Source organism: Pygocentrus nattereri, chromosome 14, assembly GCF_015220715.1.
Source record: "Pygocentrus nattereri isolate fPygNat1 chromosome 14, fPygNat1.pri, whole genome shotgun sequence".
In the NCBI taxonomy this organism is placed as follows: Eukaryota; Metazoa; Chordata; class Actinopteri; order Characiformes; family Serrasalmidae; genus Pygocentrus; species Pygocentrus nattereri.
Window position 1 is genome coordinate 3,114,114 of NC_051224.1, and position 18,322 is coordinate 3,132,435.

General features: G+C 46.7%; 1 protein-coding gene across 4 annotated transcripts in view; it reads right to left on the reverse strand.

Annotated features, from left to right (window-relative positions):
* Positions 1-18,296, reverse strand: part of usp36 (ubiquitin specific peptidase 36) — a 32,672-nt gene extending 14,376 nt beyond the window's left edge. For 2 of the 4 annotated variants that reach the window (XM_017711980.2, XM_017711978.2), the window contains exons 1-12: positions 18,160-18,296; positions 11,336-11,597; positions 9,327-9,575; positions 7,839-7,949; positions 4,792-4,894; positions 4,596-4,663; positions 3,007-3,077; positions 2,788-2,870; positions 1,352-1,463; positions 1,110-1,250; positions 631-731; positions 403-538 (exon numbers count right to left, since the gene is read on the reverse strand). In XM_017711980.2, coding sequence (XP_017567469.1) covers positions 403-538; positions 631-731; positions 1,110-1,250; positions 1,352-1,463; positions 2,788-2,870; positions 3,007-3,077; positions 4,596-4,663; positions 4,792-4,894; positions 7,839-7,949; positions 9,327-9,575; positions 11,336-11,588 — 1,428 coding nt within the window. In that variant the 5' untranslated portion in view covers positions 11,589-11,597; positions 18,160-18,296. Of the gene's footprint in view, positions 1-402; positions 539-630; positions 732-1,109; positions 1,251-1,351; positions 1,464-2,787; positions 2,871-3,006; positions 3,078-4,595; positions 4,664-4,791; positions 4,895-7,838; positions 7,950-9,326; positions 9,576-11,335; positions 11,598-15,364; positions 15,524-18,159 lie in introns of all 4 variants that reach the window. The other 2 variants (XM_017711979.2, XM_017711982.2) reach the window with 2 other exon arrangements.
* Between the last annotated feature and the right edge of the window lie 26 nt (positions 18,297-18,322).

Here is an 18,322-nt window from a genome sequence, read left to right on the forward strand (position 1 = left end):
GGCATGAAAGAGTCTCTTAGCACTGAAAGCCTGAACACAGTAACAGTTAATAACTGAATTTGTACCGAGAAACTTTCACATGCTCAAAGCGCAAAAAGAACTTTTGAGGCAGCATCAAATCGAGACACAGACGGTTCGTGTAGGCCGCATGTAAACGAGCTCAACCTGCTTAAGCTGCCGGACAGAGCGCTCGCTTGTTTCTGAAAAAGTGTTGTGAAGGAGTTTGAAGAGGTTGAGCTAGAGGGAGTGACTGAACAGGAGAGTCAGGCAGCTGCTGCGATTTTTGGGAGAAATGTAGAAGGCCAGTAACTCATACTTCAAGACTTCAGGGTGAAAACGTTCAGAACAGACCTCAGCACAACTCTCCCCGGCACTGCGATGATGCCACCGCGGCATGCCTACCTTGGTAACCTGCGGAGACGACAAAGGGCCGTTCAGCGTGATTTTCTTCAGCTGCTCCGGGGTCATATTAGCCCTGCCAGAATGCACCAGGTTTTGCTTTACACTTGGACCATCTGTGTTCTTCTTTTCAGGAATCCTACAGCACAATGATAAATCTGATAAATAACACTCCCCTCCTAAGCTGTACATGTGAAATCACAGCAGGGGAGAAGAGAGCCGCTGTTCTACCTCAGGTAAAAGAGGACATAAGCCTGCTGATTGAGCACGACCTTGATGTTACTGGAATGCACCATCGAGTCGTTCATCTGGTACCACTGTCCATTACTGGCCTGCGAAGCACAAATAAAACAGAAGGCAAGCAGGCATAAGGTCTTTGCATTTACACTAATGAGACAGTTTTAAACTACAGATCTAATATGACAAAAAGACTAATCTGTGCCTGATTAACAACATGGATAATTAGATATAAACGGTGGGTAAATGTACAAATTCTCAGGTGTAGAGTGAGTCAAAATTACTTTTCACTGCTTCTATTTTTGTGCTACAAATGTGGAAAAACACAAGGGGAGTGTGATGAGGAACAGAAAGGGTGCTCAAAAATGACAATGCATCATTCTGATTGGCTAAAAATAAAACATTTTTTGAAGATACAGATTTACAACTCTTAAGGAGCCCAACAGCCCAGAAAACATTACCACCACAATCACCTTCACATAGCAGTAGTAGTGGCCGGCATGGCAGCTGTACCCTGAATGCACTAGGACTGCATAGAGGCCATACATCACTGGGTCCCCTGAGCTCTGAGACATGTATGGACGAATGTTCAGGAACTCTGGGTAGCCAACATCCTGGAACAAAGGTAGCAGAGAAAAATCAAGCAGGGGATAATTTTATCTTTTAGCATTTAAGAAACACTGTGCGTAAGCCTGAGTGTAGAAGAGGTCAGTACCTTGGTGATCTTCCCCCCACTGAAGTTGGCAAACCTTTTAAGGGACAATGTGAGCACATTCGATGTTCTATGAACAGTGAACCGCTTCGTTGCCGGCACTTTCTTCTTACACCTAGAACGTTTAGAAGAACAATAAAATCTTAAAAGGGACATAATGAATAAGAGCTGTTCTATATCATAACATTGTTGCACATGAACAATAAAGACTGTGCAAACAAAAGATCACAGGCACAAATATGCGATAGACTTGAGTGTGTGTGATATAGTATATATAGTTATATATAGTTTCTCTATAATGGAGAATTTCACATCGAACTACTCTAAATGGCTTCGATTACGTCTTAACCAGTTAATTATCCCAATCGGTTCAGAAATTGGTTGAATTCTCCTTCAAGTTCTGGAGTTGATAGTAGCTGTACATCAGGTAGTTCTAGAGTACAATCCAGATGTTTGTCAACAAAGCCTCACAATATACAAAATATGTCCAGTGGTGAAATTTCCTCACTACTAAATATTCCACAGTCGACTGTCAGTGAGATTATAAACAAAGTGGAAGCGATTGGGAACGACAGCGACTCAGCCACGAAGAGGTCGAATAACGGCTACAAGAGGTTCTCGCTCTACTTGGACACAAGAAACGGAGGAACAGTTGATAGAGCTTTGGCAAGAGCACCAGTGCCTTTTTGACGTGTCCAGTGACCTGTACCACAACAGAGTCGAGAACCCATCTTCTACGTGGCATTGCTAGTTCTCACGAGAGTTTAGTTTTCATGTGTTCTCGTGTTTTTGGACAGCAGCCAGATGAGTCGGCGATTCCCCAGGGTGAAAGTCGTTTAATTCGTGAGCCCGTGTCGCCGATCAGTCGCGTAGTGTGAACGGCACAAAAACCTGACGCCTGAAAAAGTCGTGTAGTGTGAACAAGGCATTAGAGGGTCGTGGGGGGGGGGGGCTGGAGCCTATCCCAGTGGTCACTGGGCGGAAGGCAGGATAAACCCTGGACAGGTCGCCGGTCCGTTGCAGGGCAGACAGATATACACACACACACACACACACACACACACACACACACACACACACACACACACACACACACACACAGGGGCAATTTACCATGTCCAATTGGCATGACTGCATGTCTTTGGACATCTATACAGGAGATGTCTTACTGCAAAACTGGACATATATACTACAGACACGCTGAGGTCAAACAGCATTGTCCACCTCCCTTCACGTAAATTATATTTTCATACACTTACTAAAATACTTTTAGAAGCATTTTAGCTTCTCAAGGCTAAAAAATGTGCTTCAACTTTCAACGTTTATAGCATCAGCGCTTCTCAAAAAAAAAAAAAAAAATCGTATTGATTTCTTTCTCCATTTATTCGCTCACAGTGTACATACAAAAGCATTTTCCTAGAAGTACATCCATAACTCACTTGGCACACATGTAGGCGTTTTCACCACTCAAAACGTCTGGCTTGACAAACAGTTCTAGGGCACGTACGATGTTGGCTGCTTGCTGAGGACGAGAGAGAAATGAAGAAAGGTTCAGAGCAGAGTTCTTTCATCACACGGAGAAGAGACGCATCCATCGTCTGGACACTGACACTTGAGAACTTGGAAATAAAACTAGGGCACAAATGCAGGAAACTCACCCGAATCTCCACCGCTATGTCCAGATAGGGGTCGTACGTGTCTGACACACTTTTACAAATGGAGCATTTCACTATAATAATAATAAAAAAAAAAAAGAGATAGGAGAAGAAAGCAGAGTGATCATACTGTTAAATACTCCTTAATGCTTTAAACAGTCATGTTGGCCAAATGAACTACAGTCACAAAGTATGAAAACATTTCATTATGAACTCTGGACACAGCAAGACTGCAATCCTTCGTGCTTTTTAAGCAAATCACTTGAAATAAATGTTCTCTGCTGGCCATACAGGGTTCATATACACTATATTAGATTAGATCAGATTAGAAGACCCTTATTAGTCCCACAATGGGGAAATTTCAACTCCGCATTTAACCCGTCCGTGAAGTGAAACACGACACACACTAGGGGGCAGTGAGCACGCTTGCCCAGAGTGGTGGGCAGCCCTATCCACGGCGCCCGGGGAGCAGTTGGGGGTTAGGTGTCTTGCTCAAGGACACCTCAGTCATGGACTGCCGGCCCTGGGGATCGAACCGGCAACCTTCCGGTCATGAGGCTGGATCCCTGACCTCCAGCCCACGACTGCCCCCAATTTTGACTGTGACTTCAGAAACAAGTCAGAACCGTTAAGGTACGTGCGACCGAGTGCTGTAATCATATCAGCGATTACTGAGGAGTAAACCAGGTGCTTTGAAGGTGGTAATCGTCTTGTTGGGAAACAGAACTGACAAAACTGGGTTGTTAAACAATATTAAATAACATGCATGTGTAACGAGCCATTAGTCTACAGTACAGTAAATGTTCCACAGTCTTTGCTATGAGTTTTCCAGAGTGTGAAACCACCTGGGGAAAAACACTGGGAAAAGCGTTTTCCGCACAGCTCAAGTGTCACAAGGGTTTTGGAAAAGTCTTAAAACTATGAAAATAAATTTCCCTACAGGCATCTACAGCTGAATTCTAAAGCACCTTCACTATAATAAAGGAAAATGCCTTATTTTTCATTTGTAAAGCAAGATTACTTACCTGTGCACATTTAGCAGTCTGAGAATTCTCCACAAGGGAGCTATTAGCACAATTTGCTTCTGTGTGCATCATTCAAAGCTAAACCCAAGGAACAATAAGGGCTCACGAATGTAATCACAGCTTGCAAAACGAGGGGAAACGCTCGTTTTTGAGTAACACCAAGTTAAAGCTACACTACACAAGTCTGTGTTGACCGCAACATGTTGAAATATCAGTCGTGCTTCAGACAAGCGGATGAATCTGATGACTGCGAGTACATAAAGGGTATTCAAACAGAGCTTGATCAAAACTTGGAGAAGGACATGTTTTCTGAGAATGTACCCATTATAACATCTTTAGTTGTGCTGATCTTGCACTTGAGACCCAAACACTGGGTCAGACCTTCTTTCTGAGTATGAACATGTGACATTAACACACAGAGTTATGACATTAATCCAAAATTCAACTTGACGGCTCTCACTTTTTAGATATCTAGATCGTTTTAGAATCCTGGATGGTTCTGATCTACGAATCTTCAGCCTGCTCCTTAAATGAGGGGAGAGATCGCAGAGGGGGGTCACATCTTACCTCTTGATCTCAAGTAACCCCCAAAGATCTGGTGGACAAGTGTAGTGGCCTGCGTCTGCCTGTCCAACCTGTTCATCAAAAAAAATAAATTAATTAAAAAATTAGAGTAATACACAAACAAACAAGGCAAATTCCCATTACTTGCTTTTACATTTGTAGTGTTATATAAGCCGACATAGCTCAGCGCACATCTTACTTCGGGTAACCATTGAGGCAAGCTTTCTGCATGGCATCGATAGTGTAGCGCAAAAATTCATGGGCATCCTCCTGGCTGCCAAACCGGAAGTGGCGAGCAATTTCTAAAAGAAGAAGTAAATCAATGTATGAAGTTCAGCACAATCAGGTGCATGCAAATGAATATGTAAAAGACCAAATCAATGACAATAACCTGAAAAACTCAAATGCATAAAGCTATCCACATCGGTACAATGTGCAGAGTGCAAAGTAAAATGTGATACATTAGGAATTCCAAAGAGACGCACAGACAGGGGTCAGACAGAGATGCTGATAATGAACAGACTAAGAGCTCAAGAACATGTAAGAAGAGAATACAGGGGCAGGTCTTAACAAGCAAAGCATGCGCCTTCAGAAAGACCAGGTCCTGTTCTACTTGCTGACAACCCTGCTGTGGATTTGTGCTAGTACTACGAGTCCCCCACCACAGCCGCAAGGAGAGAGCGAGCGAGACACACACACACACACACACACACACACACACACACACACACACACACACACAGCGAGAGAGTGCTAGAGCGAGAGACACAGAGAGCTAGAGAGCGTGAACGAGAGCGAGCGCGAGAGACACAGACAGAGCGCGCGCGAGCGCGACAGACAGACAGAGCGCGCGCGAGCGCGACAGACAGACAGAGCGCGCGCGAGCGAGACAGACAGACAGAGCGCGCGCGAGCCAGACAGACAGAGCGCGAGCGAGAGAGACAGAGAGCGAGCGAGACAGACAGAGCGCGAGCGAGAGAGAGAGAGACAGACAGAGCGCGAGCGACAGACAGAGCGCGAGCGAGAGAGAGACAGACAGACAGAGCGCGAGAGAGAGCGAGACAGACAGACAGAGCGCGAGAGAGAGCGAGACAGACAGACAGAGCGCGAGAGAGAGCGAGACAGACAGACAGAGCGCGCGAGAGAGCGAGACAGACAGAGCGCGCGAGAGAGACAGAGACAGACAGAGCGCGCGAGAGAGACAGAGACAGACAGAGCGCGCGAGAGAGACAGAGACAGACAGAGCGCGCGAGAGAGACAGACAGACAGAGCGCGCGAGAGAGACAGACAGACAGAGCGCGAGCGAGAGAGACAGAGAGCGAGCGAGACAGACAGAGCGCGAGCGAGAGAGAGAGAGACAGACAGAGCGCGAGCGACAGACAGACAGAGCGCGAGAGAGAGCGAGACAGACAGACAGAGCGCGCGAGACAGACAGACAGAGCGCGCGAGAGAGACAGAGACAGACAGAGCGCGCGAGAGAGACAGAGACAGACAGAGCGCGCGAGAGAGACAGAGACAGACAGAGCGCGCGAGAGAGACAGAGACAGACAGAGCGCGCGAGAGAGACAGAGACAGACAGAGCGCGCGAGAGAGACAGAGACAGACAGAGCGCGCGAGAGAGACAGACAGACAGAGCGCGCGAGAGAGAGACAGACAGACAGAGCGCGCGAGAGAGAGACAGACAGACAGAGCGCGCGAGAGAGAGACAGACAGACAGAGCGCGCGAGAGAGAGACAGACAGACAGAGCGCGCGAGAGAGAGACAGACAGACAGAGCGCGCGAGAGAGAGACAGACAGACAGAGCGCGCGAGAGAGAGACAGACAGACAGAGCGCGCGAGAGAGAGACAGACAGACAGAGCGCGCGAGAGAGAGACAGACAGACAGAGCGCGAGAGAGAGAGACAGACAGACAGAGCGCGAGAGAGAGAGACAGACAGACAGACAGAGCGCGAGAGAGAGAGAGAGACAGACAGACAGAGCGCGAGAGAGAGAGAGAGACAGACAGACAGAGCGCGAGAGAGAGAGACAGACAGACAGAGCGCGAGAGAGAGAGACAGACAGACAGAGCGCGAGAGAGAGAGACAGACAGACAGAGCGCGAGAGAGAGAGACAGACAGACAGAGCGCGAGAGAGAGAGACAGACAGACAGAGCGCGAGAGAGAGAGAGACAGACAGACAGAGCGCGAGAGAGAGAGAGACAGACAGACAGAGCGCGAGAGAGAGAGACAGACAGACAGAGCGCGAGAGAGAGAGACAGACAGACAGAGCGCGAGAGAGAGACAGACAGACAGAGCGCGAGAGAGAGACAGACAGACAGAGCGCGCGAGAGAGAGACAGAAAGACAGAGCGCGCGAGAGAGAGACAGACAGACAGAGCGCGAGAGAGAGAGACAGACAGACAGAGCGCGCGAGAGAGAGACAGACAGACAGAGCGCGAGAGAGAGAGACAGACAGACAGACAGAGCGCGAGAGAGAGAGAGACAGACAGACAGACAGAGCGCGAGAGAGAGAGAGAGACAGACAGACAGAGCGCGAGAGAGAGAGAGAGACAGACAGACAGAGCGCGAGAGAGAGAGACAGACAGACAGAGCGCGAGAGAGAGAGACAGACAGACAGAGCGCGAGAGAGAGAGACAGACAGACAGAGCGCGAGAGAGAGAGACAGACAGACAGAGCGCGAGAGAGAGAGAGACAGACAGACAGAGCGCGAGAGAGAGAGAGACAGACAGACAGAGCGCGAGAGAGAGAGACAGACAGACAGAGCGCGAGAGAGAGAGACAGACAGACAGAGCGCGAGAGAGAGACAGACAGACAGAGCGCGAGAGAGAGACAGACAGACAGAGCGCGAGCGAGAGAGACACAAAGCCACAGACAGAGCGCGAGCGAGAGAGACAGCGACAGAGAGCGAGAGAGACAGACAGACAGAGAGCGAGAGAGACAGACAGACAGAGAGCGAGAGACAGACAGACAGAGAGCGTGAGACAGACACAAAAGAAACAGAAGAGGGAGCCGGAACACTTTAGAACATCTCAGTGACGGGCAGCAAACCCAACAGGAGCAAAAGCTCATGACTAAACTCTTAATCACAGACCACAGTCAGTGAGACCATGTCTGAAGGCCAGTGTGAACACATGCACTTCCTGAGACAACTGAGTCATCTAGGTGGATCATGCCTTCTTGTAACCGAATGACAACAGCAGCCTAGAAGCACATGCACCTGTCTAAAAGAAGAAGGAGAAGGATCTTACTCTTCAGGTCACGGATGAAGGACACAGGCTTGATGGCATTGCCCGTGTTGGCAAAGGCTTGGATGATATGATTCTGCATTATACAGATCATACAGAATCCTGACTGGTGACCTAAAGCACACAAGGGAAAAAAAAAAAAAAAAAAGACAGGACAACAACTTTGTCAACATAAAAAGGATTTTATTGTCCATCACAATAACTGAGCCATTTGGGATAAATATAGAGGATGTGCGTTCTGACTTGGGGGGGCGCATATGATATATTTATCATTATGATGATAAACTGCATCACAATACACTTCTGTGAGCACAGTCCAGAGGTGGGGGGGGGTTGGGCTTCCCAGCTAAATTACAGTAAGCAAACTGCTGCTTACCTTTCAGAGCAAGATATATATCCATGGGACTTTCACCCCCAGCTCCTTCTACAAGCTACACCAAAACAGCGGGTTGTTCTGCACGTCAGTCGAACTCTCTCTTCCCGAACAGGCAGGAAATTCTCTGCCACATTTCACAGTGAAAAGCCCCACACTAGCTATAGGCTTCCCTTTTTAAAGTGGCAGCCCCGGTGTTGCACAATACAAAGGAATGCAGGTCAAATCTTATTTCATTCAAAAACAGCCAAGGAAAATCAACATGTCCCCGACAACACGGGCCTTGCAACACGTCACCATTAAGGAACTTCTCACTGTGTTCATATGTTCCATTTTGCTGATTTATTAGTCTGCATAGTGTCTCGGTCTTCCCATGATGAAACGCAACAAGTATCCAGTGATTTCAGTGTGGGAATCCCGGCACGTTGGATGGCAAACCAAGCACTGAATTTCACATCACGGATACAGCAAATGAACTTCCAGCAAACGAAGAACTTCGCGCTTCACTACTAAACAACATAATTACACTGTCGGTCACCAAAGCCGATATTTAAACAGTGTCGCCAAATGTCGATATTTCTTCCTTAAAAACTGGAATTGGAATAAAATTAATTTTTGTTTGTCTCCGATATCTGATATTGGTCCAATACCAGGATAGGTTCATTTGTAATCATCACCCATGAACACTATTGAACCTGAAGGCCAGCCGGTGATCCAATCTAAGAATCGGGCAACGGCCCAATTAAAATAGCTTTCAGACTGCTGGCCATAGTGAAACATTAGCATGCAGAATTGATTCTCTCTGAATGCGACCATGTGTTTCATCACTTTACTAAAAGACGTACTAAGCTTTTTTTTTTTTTTTTTTAAATTGCTGGATGAATTGAGCTCTCTTTCGAAAGAATGTGTGCGCGCCTCCTAAGAGCAAGTCAGATTACTAAGTGCCGTCTATTGACTGGGTTTATCAGAGAAACGAGACTGAAATAAAGAATCACGTCTGTGGGATTTAGCTGAAAACAAGCCACCAGCAACTTGCTGCCACATGACTTCACACAGATGTTAATCTGAAAATCTCAGTTCATTCCATTCATTTATCAACCATCGAGTCCTGTACTCACAGGCACGGCTGTGCTCCTTGGACAGCAGGTAGTTGGCCAGCGGCGGTGTGTAGGTGAGACACTGCACAGTGGAGTTGAGGAAGCAAGTGTTGCCCAGGTTGTGGAGGCCGGCTCCGACCCGGTACACCCGCTCCCACTTCATGGAGAGCTTGTTCCCTGGAAAGAGCAGCTTCTGCGGCGCAGGGATGCCATCACCCTGACCCCCACTAAGGCCGTCCGACACTGTCCGAAGATTGACGTCAGTTAGAGCTGCAGGACGCAAGACACATTTTTCTAATCTGTCTATCATCTGGACACTGGAACTACGCAGAACTAAGCAGGGTCTGAATGCAGTAGATAATACTGAAGACCTGTATACACTCACCAGCCACTTTATTAGGTACAGTTGCTTGTTAAAACAAATAGCTAATCAGCCAATCACACGGCCGCAACTCACTGCATTTAGGCATGTAGAGGTGGTCAAGACGACTTGCTGAAGTGCAGACCGAGCATCAGAACGGGGAAGAAAGGGGATTTAAGGGGCTTTTAACTAGGCGTGGTTGTTGGTGCCAGACGGGCTGGTCTGAGTATTTCAGAAACTGCTGATCTGCTGGGATTTTCACGCTCAACCATCTCTAGGGTTTACAGAGAACGGTCCGAAAAACAGGAAATATCCAGTGAGCGGTCAGTTGTGTGGATGAAAATGCCTTGTTGATGTGAGAGGTCAGAGGAGAACGGGCAGACTGGTTCCAGATGATAGAAAGACAACAGGAACTCAAATAACCAACCAGAATCTCTGAGGAACGTTTCCAACACCTTGTTGAAAGTGTGGCACGAAGAATTAAGGCAGTTCTGAAGGCGAAAGGGGGTCCAACGTTTTACTAACAGGGTGTACCTAATAAAGTGGCCGGCGAGTGTAAACATGACTAGAAAAGGATGAGCACCTATTAAGTAGTGTTTCACTTTTTCCACACACCTAGCTTTGAAAAGCCACAGAACGACTTAAGACTTGCTTGCCACACATTTGATTAATCTTGTGGACAGTGTTGGTGATCTATGGAGAAATATTGTTTGCATTCAATAAACGCTAGAAAAGAACTTGATCTGAATGCAGCGATTCAACTGCATATCAGGATGCTATAATTATACACACACACACACACACACACACCTTTGACATATACATTCACACCTAGGGGCAATTTAGCATGTCCAACTGGCCTGACTGCATGTCTCTGGACTATGGGTGGATACCGGAGTACCCGGAAGAAACCCGCGCACACATGGGGACACAAAGGACCCTCTACACAAAGCATGCACTTTTGTTTTAATAAAAGAAATACAGTGCAAAATCGTTAAAATATCAACTGAAGTTTATTGTCTATATTCTACTACTGAGTCACATTTCAGTTCACATAAACTGATTTCAGTTTATTTTTAAAATAATGCTGAACCCCATCAAAAAAACTTTAGGATGCACTGAATTTTCCTATGGAATTTGAATCAAAGTTTTGCGTGGTGAATGTACACCCCTGACAAATACAGTTAAAGTAGACCACTGATGAGGGATGTATAGTTGTTTACACATGACATTCTCAGGGGTCTTAACTGTGCCACTCATGATCGGACCCTGTCACAAATTTAAGCCACTCACCGCTGCGGTAGCAAATATTCAGGCCGCATAAAACAAGAAACCTAACAAAACTTGTAAATGGGAGAGAAAACAAAATAAGAAGCTTCTGCATCTGCTGCAATGTCAAAGTCGATCAGCTGGTCCTTTGCTGCCATCAATGACGAAGTAAAGCAGCCATATGCATCCCTGACCACCTCTAAAGCCGATTTGAGTGACAATCACACTGGGTCTCTGGGACGTGCTGGACCCACTTATACACCCCAAGTTGACGTTGACGCCAGATGTGAATAAAGCCCATTATATACATGCAGCCTATTAGAACCGATTATCTGGTGATGAGCAATTTTATGAAATCTTCCACTGATCTAGCATAAATAGAGAACATCCATAACCTTACCCTGCCTTTTGATGGGGGCAGGCTCTGCTGGTCTCTGGGCCGACACCCCATCGGTCTTGGGGTTCAAGATCACATACTTGGTCTTCAGGGTCTCCAGCTGGTAGCCAAAGCCCTTGCTGGCTGGCTCGAATTCAATCTTCTGCAACAGGACCTTCTTGGCAGAAGAGGCCAGCAGCTTGTTCAGGTCGCCTTCATCGCCCGAGTCCTTTCGCCCTGGCTTCAGGGCCTCCTTGAGTTTGTCCACTATCGGCATTGTGCATCACTGAAAGCAAGAAACCAGACACCGTCAATCGCTGATCCCTCGTAAACCAATCAGCGGCTCTGACGAAGACTAATATCCTTGGCGCATTTAATAACGGGTTCCAACCGAGAGGAAATGGGCCTGTTTTGGGGCAATGGTGCAAGGGTTAACCACAAACTGAAACGTAGCGTAGTTTGCCCATTCCATTTTTAGAAATCTGAATAACACGCTTTAGATGGGCTGACGTAAGCATAGTGCCCAAAAGCTGAATGTACTAGTAGAGCCGTTGAGGCTTTGCAGCTGTTCCAACACTTACGTAATGACGGAGCTACCAAGCCGGGAGTCCAGCTATGTGTGTGTCTATGGTCAGGTATGGAGAGGCTATTTCACTCACCCTTGTCAAACACACCCATTAATGCACCCAATGTAGTTTATTTTTTTACTTAAATTGGTGTCTCAATCACCACATTGATAACTTTAATAAACAAAACAAAAAAAAGGCCTAGAGAGGAATATTCGGGTTACCGTCACCTTTAAGCATTTAACAGCGAAAAACGCCACCGCCACAGGCCGTATGAGGGAAGCAAAGCCAGCTGTGAGAAAACAGGCCAACAGACATGTTCTTTCAGCCTTTCAAAAGGAGACTCTCATCAGACTGGTCATTTCCTGTGCTGGATAGCAGGCAGGCAGCTGGCTGGCGTTTTGCCTTTATGGGAAGCGATGACTACTACTGGTGGGCGATGTTGCCTGCAATTACACTGTGATAAGATTTAGACGAAACATGCCTCGATACAGACAATACTGGAAAGAAACTAAATCAAAAGCGGTAATTATTTCCAAAGTACACGGCAGATGAATGCAAGTATTGAGAAAGAAAACATCTGTTTGAATGTTTAAATCATCTTCTGCCCTCTGGTAAAGCTGTAATAGCAAGTGAAATGAGACTGTACTGGCCTAAAGCCCCACCCATACACCTCGCTAGGCAAGATTAGATCAAGCTGGCTGAGATACTGAAAAACACAAAGAAAATGATATAATAAATGTACACACACACACACACACACACACACACACACACACACAGTATCTCACAAACATGAGTTTACAGAATAAAATATTTACAGAAATATCTTTTCATGGCACTTTACTATAGAAATGAAACTTGGATATAACTTAAAGTGGTCAGTGTGCAGCTTGTATAATTCCAGGCCCAAGAGGGTTCAGGGAGTGCTAGATAATGAGGTTTACCGACACTCTGAGCACAATTTGGACTTATTCACTGTGAGGTGGACTCACTTGTGTTGCCAGCTGTTTAGACATTAATGGCTGTGAGTTCTTTTCAGAGGACAGTAAATCTGCACTGCTATATAAGCTGAGCTACTGTATGTATGCATGAGTGTTATCACACACACACACACACACACACACAGAGATATATATATATATATATATATATATATATATATATATATATATATATATATATATATATAATGTGTGTGTGTATATTTTATATATGCTGCTGTCTGATGAAAACCTGATATCTCCATTTTTTACTTTTGGCATAATTTGAAAATACCAGTTGGGCTTTATATTGTCTGCAAATTTCGCGGTGAATGGACTAAAACTGACCTAACACGACTTGGAAAGACGGCTGGTTCCATTGACTTACGTTAGAAGTAAAGTAAGTTTTTTGCTTCTCCTGTAAAGTTACCATTTTGGAGATACGAGGTTTTCTTCCAACGATAATTTAATTAAAAGAGACAGACAGACAGACAGATACATATACTTTCCTGTTAATATAAAAAAAATAAAACCTTAATATCTTTTTCCCATCACTACTTATAACCAAGGATGCGCGAAGATAGCAGCAAGTAAACGTAACAAAACTAAATCAGTTTTCCTTTAAATCAAGTAAACAAAGTCAATCAAAATGTAGATGTTAAGTGTAAACAGTGCCGTCTGTGCTCTGCTGTCTGTCTACACTTCGCTGAAACTAAATGTTATATTCACAGATCTTTACTGACAGCGAGCATCTCTGCGTGCTCCTGACAGAGACTCGCTCTCCTCGGACCCGTCCTCTGCCGGAGCGGAGGGAAGCGTGGCGGAGGTTTGTGGCGAACTTTTTCCTCTATGAACAGTTAAACTAACGACTTTGTCTAGAGGTCTCATTTCAGCCGGGACTCTTCGTCCAGCCTCCCTGTACGTTCACGGAGAACTACCTCCTGAAACTGTTGGCGAGCGGAGCTTAACATTCGCGGAAAGCGCTCTCCGGTGTCCGCTCCGCCTCAACGCACCAGCGGCGCAACGAACCATCAGCCTACACACCCATCTGTGCAGTGAAACACCACATACACACACTAGTGAGCACACACACACTAGGGGGCAGTGAGCACACTTGCCCGGAGCGGTGGGCAGCCCCATCCACTGCGCCCAGGGAGCAGTTGGGGGTTAGGCGTCTTGCTCAAGGGCACTTCAGTCACCTGACTGCTCTGGAGACCGAACCAGCAGCCTTCCGGTCACGAGGCTGGTGCCCTAACCTCCAGCCCATGACCACCACGATGTTTCCTCTTCAGATGCTCCAGCATGGAGGACGTGCCCTCATAAGGACGACGTTATTCCGAGTTTCGCTCCCACCACTTTTGTGGATTTTATTTTGGAGGCTGCCATCGTGCTGTTAACTCTCCAGTTACCAGTAACATTAAAACGCTCCTAGTGAACGCGAGAAACCAGCCTAACCGACTATTAAGTTAGTCGCCAAATAACTCGGTCATCGATTTTGTGGAATCACATTATAACAAGCGGACTAAACATTAACCTTTAATCTGGCTGTGAAACTCTTACTGACTCTAGCAAGAAAGGACGCAAATGTAAAAGCCAGACAAGCTGTACCTTTAAAGGTCCAGAAGTCTTTGGTCACTTAGTCTGATGACTTTTTCCTCCTAAGCAGCTCGATAGAAGGATCTTCCGTGCAGGAATACGACTGCCTTGCTATGTTTTGCATGAGGAAAAGAAATAAATTCAATACACAACATTTTTGTAAACCAGCAGTAAATTAGGTTTTACCACAACTGTTGGCTGGTACCACACGGACTTGGTTAACCGTCACCAGGCACAGGACTACATCGCTAAACTACCGTGGCCTAGAAAACCCACCAGAACCAGGCAAACACTCAAGAACTGACCTCTTATTTAACCTGGCGTCCAAGAGGATATTCTCACGGTTTCAACCTGCTGCGTAAACTCTGACTCCATTTACACCGGGAGGTGTTGTGGGTCTTATATTTAGACTAACCTGGAACAATTTTAAAACAAACATTTACAATCTGAGTCACGTAACATACAAATAGGCTCATATACAACCAATCACTCGTAGTGCTCCTCTTCAAAAGGTAGCTGTCGCCTCAAAAAGCTCAATTTTTCATAAGATTATTAATTTTCTTACACCAGTTTTGCGCTGACGTTCACAAGCTGGCCTCATGGTCACGGACCGCGTGTTACAACACCACATCGTAAAGAGATGAACGAGAACGAGGCGAAGGAAAGATTAACCAAACCTAGAGGCCATCTATTCAACTCGGAGTAGAAACTCAAGTCATGAGCTGCCTCTGTTTAGCGGTAGGCGGTCATATGCGGAACAGCAGAAGGAGGCAGAGTTCAGGAGGTGGGTTTGGTTGTCGATTGTGGTTCGCAGAGGCAGAAGTACTGACACTCTTATGACACCTGGCTAAAAAGCATCTCGGACCCTCTTCTGAAGTGGCTTATATCTGTTTTGTGAGCGTACACACCTGCATTTTTATGTCGAAAATCCTCTGTCCTATCAACCACGATCCTGCTACTCACGACGGATGAAACGACCAGCCGTTTGTCCTGCGAGTCAGGCGGTCAGACGGTCAGCCGGCGGCTTCCACGCTTAAAGTACAACTCGACTTCTGTCTACGGTTTTTCTGCAAGACAAATACACACGCAAGCTTTAAAAGACAAATTAGCCTTATTCTCATGCCAGTTCTTCTAACGAAATCTGTTAGAGGATGTAGGCGCGTTTGAAGGAGGCTCTATAAACCCCAGGCACACAGCTGTTCCACAACTGCGGCTCTACAGCATCAGTGCTGCACACTTCATTACAGAGCATTTTATATTAGCTTCAATCCACCCCGCGCCACACGAGCGCGCTCGAGACCCAAGTCCTCGGGGGACAGAAGGGGCGAGCTGTGGTGTGCTGGAAAGCGCAGAGAACAGCCTTACTCATCAGCTCTGGTGCTGACACGCACAAGGAGCTGAGCAGCGAGCAGGCTGCACATGCATCCAACCCCACAAGGGCAGCCTAACCTTCACGTGCCGTTACTGACGCGATTAATCGCGACGCGGCTGAGCTCGGTGATGCAACGGCTCTACGCGTCCGTCCGACGGGGCTCTGGTTCACAGGCTTCGCATTTCTCGATGTGATTGCTAGAAATCGGCTGAAACGACAGATCAGTTTTATTCCAGCTACGATAACTGGCCCATGAGGCAGATAGGAAATATTACTGCAGGACGGGATCCATATGTTCAAGGACTTACACTGTGATGGGCAATGACAGACTAACATGTATTTAAAAAATGAGAATATAGCATTACTGCTGTATTTCAGGGATACAACTGTAAAATATCTGCATTTTATTCATTTAACTGTGCTTGCTTATATATATATATATATATATATATATATATATATATATATATATATATATATATATATATATATATATACATATATATACACACACACACACACACACACACCTGTATAAGAGCCATTTAAGCATGAAGTGGTCTAAACAGAATTTACGGTTTTAAATATAACCGCTCACTTTCCTTAAGAACCCTTAAACCATCTTTTTAAGCATGTGTAATATGCTAATATGCACATATGCACCCATTCACCTCGTGCAAGAAGGTGTGCCCAATGATCCGTCACCACTGTGCCAGATCTACAGAAAGAGATGAAAAGCAGGGAAGCCTTTGACTGGCGTGAGACAAGTTGGTTGTATGATGGCTGCACTCCAGCGAGGGAGTTCAGGTGTACGGAACCGATTCTTCCGAACTGCCCGATTCAAATCAGCAGAATCACTGATTCCCAGGCATGTGAGGGGTACAGTGTCCGAAGAGAAAGGTAATGCGGGTTCATTCAGAGAGGTATCTGTGGTATCTTACAGTAATGTGAGGTTAAATTGCACAAATCTGTTCTGTGGTGCTGGCAACGCTCTGGTTATAACACAAAACAAAGATTCATTTGAAAAGGTGAACCGATTCAAAAGAAGGTCTCGTTCAGGAGTCGAGCGTCGCTACTGCGCTGAAAAGCCACGTGCCGAAACCACGGTGGGCTCGCTGCCAAATGGCGAGGAAAAACTCGGGTGATAAAATGAGTGATAGACACGAACGAACAGATCACCTACCCTTAAAAAGACATCAGAGAAACTGAACTGTGTTGCCACTGATACGTTCTGGCGGCCGCGTTGCGCGTACGGCACTCGAACGACTGCCTCCCGTCAGCGGGCGAAGCCTAACCCTGCCTTGTTCACAGTCCATGTGGCTCGACATTCTCATCCGACAAGAAGGGTTAATATTGTGTGTGTCTGTAAGAGTAACGGACCTGTTAGCTGGACACCTCGATCAAGCATCACCACGAGCTATCCTGGCTATCTGGGCTAAAGTCTGTACTAAGTTCAGGTCCAGAAAGTGAAAATCCTTCCCAGGATTTTGTTCCAGCTGCCCGGACAGCTCAGCTGGAGGTTTGATCTAACCAGAGAAGCCAGGCCGTTGGAACGAAATCCTGGCGCGGATTTTCACTTTCTGGATCCGAACTTTACACCGCTGCTCTCTAACCCTAATAAAACCTGCGGACACGTTTAACGTCGGTCGTGTTTGTGTCAGATAACGTTAACCGCAGATCTGACGACTGTGAAAAGTTGTCGTAAGCGTCCAAAGGAGTTGTGGAAATGAGAACGACAGCCAGAAGCGACTGTCTGGCTAGCTGGGCTAATTAGCATCACTGCTAGCCTAGCTCGCCAAAGTAGGCTTGTTTTCAAAGCGCTGAGGTAACTTTAAGCGGTTAGCTCATGCTAGGTAGCTACACGGAGCGCATAACAGTCCATACGACCCCCCGTAAACACACAGGGCAGCGTGTAGTTTATGGTTTAGCTGAAAGCGGGCAGTGACGGGGTTAGCCACCGAGCTAAACCCCAGCACGCTGACGAGTCTCCCCCCACACACACACACAGGCAAGGCAGGCTCGGCACTCAGCAGCAGCATCGTGTCTAAACAGCGTGGCATCATCGACGAGCCTGGTTCAAACAGCCACACGGCCGATGATGGGACCGCATTACGGCTTGCTGTGTCGGCACCGGACGGCGTTGTGGCTGCTTGTGTAAGCCGCCTTCGCTGGCCTGCTGACTGACAGTGACCGAACACAGGAGCCGCAGCTCCTCCGCTGCTGCAGCGCGATCACCACCCTCAACGGGGGAAACACGGTTTTCAGAGAAATCCGCTGTAAGATACGGCCCGATCGGCGGCGTGGAAGCGTGAAAAGAGACGGCGTACATACCCATCCGAGAAAAATAAATCGTCGTTTAGTCTATTTCGCTATGAAGACCCTCGACGGCCGCGAAGTCCTTCATTTTGTTGCGCTCTCTCCCCCATGCTGCATTATCAGAGGGCGGGGACGCGCATGACGAACAGCACGAAGCAGCCAATCGGCTGCGAGGAAA